Source organism: Eumetopias jubatus, unplaced genomic scaffold, assembly GCF_037043125.1.
Source record: "Eumetopias jubatus isolate StellerSeaLion01/CBP00866 unplaced genomic scaffold, mEumJub1_p1.0 scaffold_8, whole genome shotgun sequence".
In the NCBI taxonomy this organism is placed as follows: domain Eukaryota; kingdom Metazoa; phylum Chordata; class Mammalia; order Carnivora; family Otariidae; genus Eumetopias; species Eumetopias jubatus.
In genome coordinates, this window is record NW_028274814.1 from 77,902,043 (window position 1) to 77,904,731 (window position 2,689).

General features: G+C 43.1%; 1 protein-coding gene across 1 annotated transcript; it reads right to left on the bottom strand.

Moving 5' to 3' along the window:
* Nucleotides 1-681: 681 nt before the first annotated feature.
* LALBA (lactalbumin alpha) lies at nt 682-2,406 on the bottom strand. Its single transcript, XM_028125711.1, has 4 exons — nt 2,274-2,406; nt 1,800-1,958; nt 1,262-1,337; nt 682-742 (listed from the first exon to the last, which is right to left on the bottom strand). The coding sequence occupies exons 1-4, from the start codon at nt 2,404-2,406 to the stop codon at nt 682-684; spliced, it is 429 nt and encodes a 142-aa protein (XP_027981512.1).
* Nucleotides 2,407-2,689: the final 283 nt, after the last annotated feature.

Sequence of the window (2,689 nt, forward strand, 5' to 3'; positions counted from 1 at the left end):
CACTCCTATTGTGAATCCTTCCTTGATCTCTTTTTCCCACAGCACTCCCCCAATATAAAGTATCCTTTCTCTTATGAATGCTTGAAGAACATTTTTAACCTCTCTTATGATGCATTATTCCTTGTATTATAATTATTTATCAATGTTTATCTTATCTTTCCTACTAGTCCCTGAGGGAAGAGACCCTTTTGCCAATTTTTGACTCCCTCTATAGTTCCTTGAATATGCTAGATGATCAATAAGTTTGTTGAATTGAATTGGTACAGAAGGTAAACTCCATCTTTCTGTTATAAGTTCATCCTATATCCTCTTCAGTAGAGATGGGAGGTGACTATGACCTACAGCTTCAGTGTCCACTCACTCATGCTATTTCCTCCTCCTCCCTCTGGGAAGAAAATACAGCCAGCCACTCAAAATCAGGCCCTTTATTCAAGACAGAGGTGGAATCCATTGTTGTAGTGAAAGTGTTATTGGAGGGCACTGAGCAAGGGTCAAAAGTCCAGTGTACCAGTCATGCATCACTGGAGAATAGTCCTCAAGCGTCCAATGGTGCCAGTACAGGGCTCAGGACTCAGAGGCAAATCAGCTTCAAGGAGGAAGAAAGAAGCAAACTGAGGTAGCCTTAGGGAAGAGGCATTCCAGGAATATACAGAAGGCAGAAGCAGCAATGACAGCAGGCACTCACAACTTCTCACAGTGCCACTGTTCCAGCTTCTCAGAGCAGAGTGGTTTATGGGCCAACGTGATAATGGAAAAGGAGACAGGACAAGTTGGCTGACTGGATCTTATCTCAAATTTCCATCTAGCTTTACCCCCAGGAGGGCCAAGGTGGAAGAGTGAGGATGAAAATTAGAGAAAGATTTCCTATCCAGATGGCAAGGGACACTGAGCCACCCAGTGGGGTAAGGCCCACTTTTAAAACTTCAAGAAAATTGTAGGGCTGGTGAAGACATGCAAATGGTATCAAGGGTTTGTTTCAGGGTCTAGGACTAAAAAGCATAAATAGATGTCCAGGTCCAGGTGAAAGGAGCCCTGGGCCTCAGCCCTCTATTCCCTATGCTTATTAGGAATTTGGCTAAATAAGAGTGTCATGAGGGAGGCTTGGAAAATTGGAAACCTGAGTCTCCTTAATGAGTTTTGTTTTGGAAACTACATTCTAGATTAAATGGCCAGGAGATAGAAAGAGAGGGCAGTGGTACTAGACTAAAGGAGTGAGAATAAGAAGGGGAAGGGAAAAGTAGAAAATAGAATGGGGATTCACCAGCAGTCAATTCCTTCCTTATCCAGAATCTTCTTGGCACAAATCATGTCATCAGTAAGGTCATCATCCAGGAACTCTGGCAGGAGTTACAGGGACAGGAATGTGAGAACTAAGTATTACCCAGAAAGATAATGAGTTCCCTCTTCCCTGGATCTAGTAAGTCTGGTCCTTCTCTGAACTGAAGACTTATGCTTGTTGCCTTTCTATATGAGAAAGCCAATACAGTAATGCCCCCCACCCCAGATAAGGGTTCTCTTCACTTCTCTTGGGTGTCTTCAGAAGAATTATCAACTTCATCAACTCTGAAAATGCAGGTATCAGACTTCAAGATTTCCAGACAGCTAAGATCATCTACTTCAGGGAACTGCCTGGGGCTCCGGTGAACATGAAAATTCTAACAGCCTTTTACTTATTACTGTCAACTGAAGCCCCACAGTTGAAGACAGTGAAGCCAGAGGTGTGCTTGATACCAAAAATGAGATTATCCAAGGGGTAGGATCTGGAAAAACAGAAGAACAGGGTAAAAGAGGCTACTCACTGTCACAGGAGATGTCACAGATGTTCCTTGACTGAAGGATCTGGTTGTCCCTGCACCAAAATTTATTGTTGATCTGGAAGAGTCCATATTCTGTGCTGCCATTGTTACTGACTATGGTTTGTGTATCATAACCACTGGTATGAAATACAGTACAGATCCCTGAGGGAAAGATGAGAAAGAGGATCACAGAGGTGTCCAGGCACAGCATTTATAGCATAAATGAGGACCTGTATTACCAGATGTAGAAAGGCTCTCTAGCCAATGTCCAAATATGGCAAAGCACAAAGTATCTTGACGAGATGAAAAGCTCCAAAAAGGATCAGACAATAAGAGAAAGGGAAGATACATGAATAAATGTAATAAAAGAGTAAACAGATTACCACATAAGAGGATTATTAGATAATTGAATAAAAGTGGAGAGGAAAAGGAGAGTGGAAGAGAGAGGCAGATGAAGCAAGGCAGCAGGGAACTCACACTCAGGCAAAGCAATGCCTCCAAAGCCATCCATATCTTTCAGCACCTGGGACAGCTCACATTTTCTAAATTGCTTTGCCTGGATGGCAGGAAACATGATGCCAACCAGGAGCAGAGAGACAAAGGACATCATTTTGGCTGCCCCCAAAAACCTGAAATGGGGCACCACACAGCTTCACCTCCTTTTCTTTGTGGGGAAAGCTTCAGGGGCCCTAACACCAAGCCCTACATCCAGGAAGAAGAGGAAGAGAGACTGGTCATGCCAACACAGAAACACTAAGCCTGCCAAGCTTCCTTCTGTACTTTTACCCCATTTTTCCTTCTCTTCCCCTAATCTCTAGTCCATACAAGTATTGTTTTCTGCCCAGAGTTTCAAACATGAATCTCTTCCCATTTGGCTTTTTTGTACTTTTGTT

Coding starts and splice junctions, on each gene's coding strand:
- LALBA (XM_028125711.1), bottom strand. CDS start 2,406: ATGATGTCCTTTGTCTCTCTGCTCCTGGTTGGCATCATGTTTCCTGCC. Junction 1,338..1,799: donor CTGTGACATCTCCTGTGACA/GTGAGTAGCCTC, acceptor AACTCCTGCCAG/AGTTCCTGGATGATGACCTT. Junction 743..1,261: donor AAGGAAGGAATTGACTGCTG/GTGAATCCCCAT, acceptor TTCCATTATCAC/GTTGGCCCATAAACCACTCT.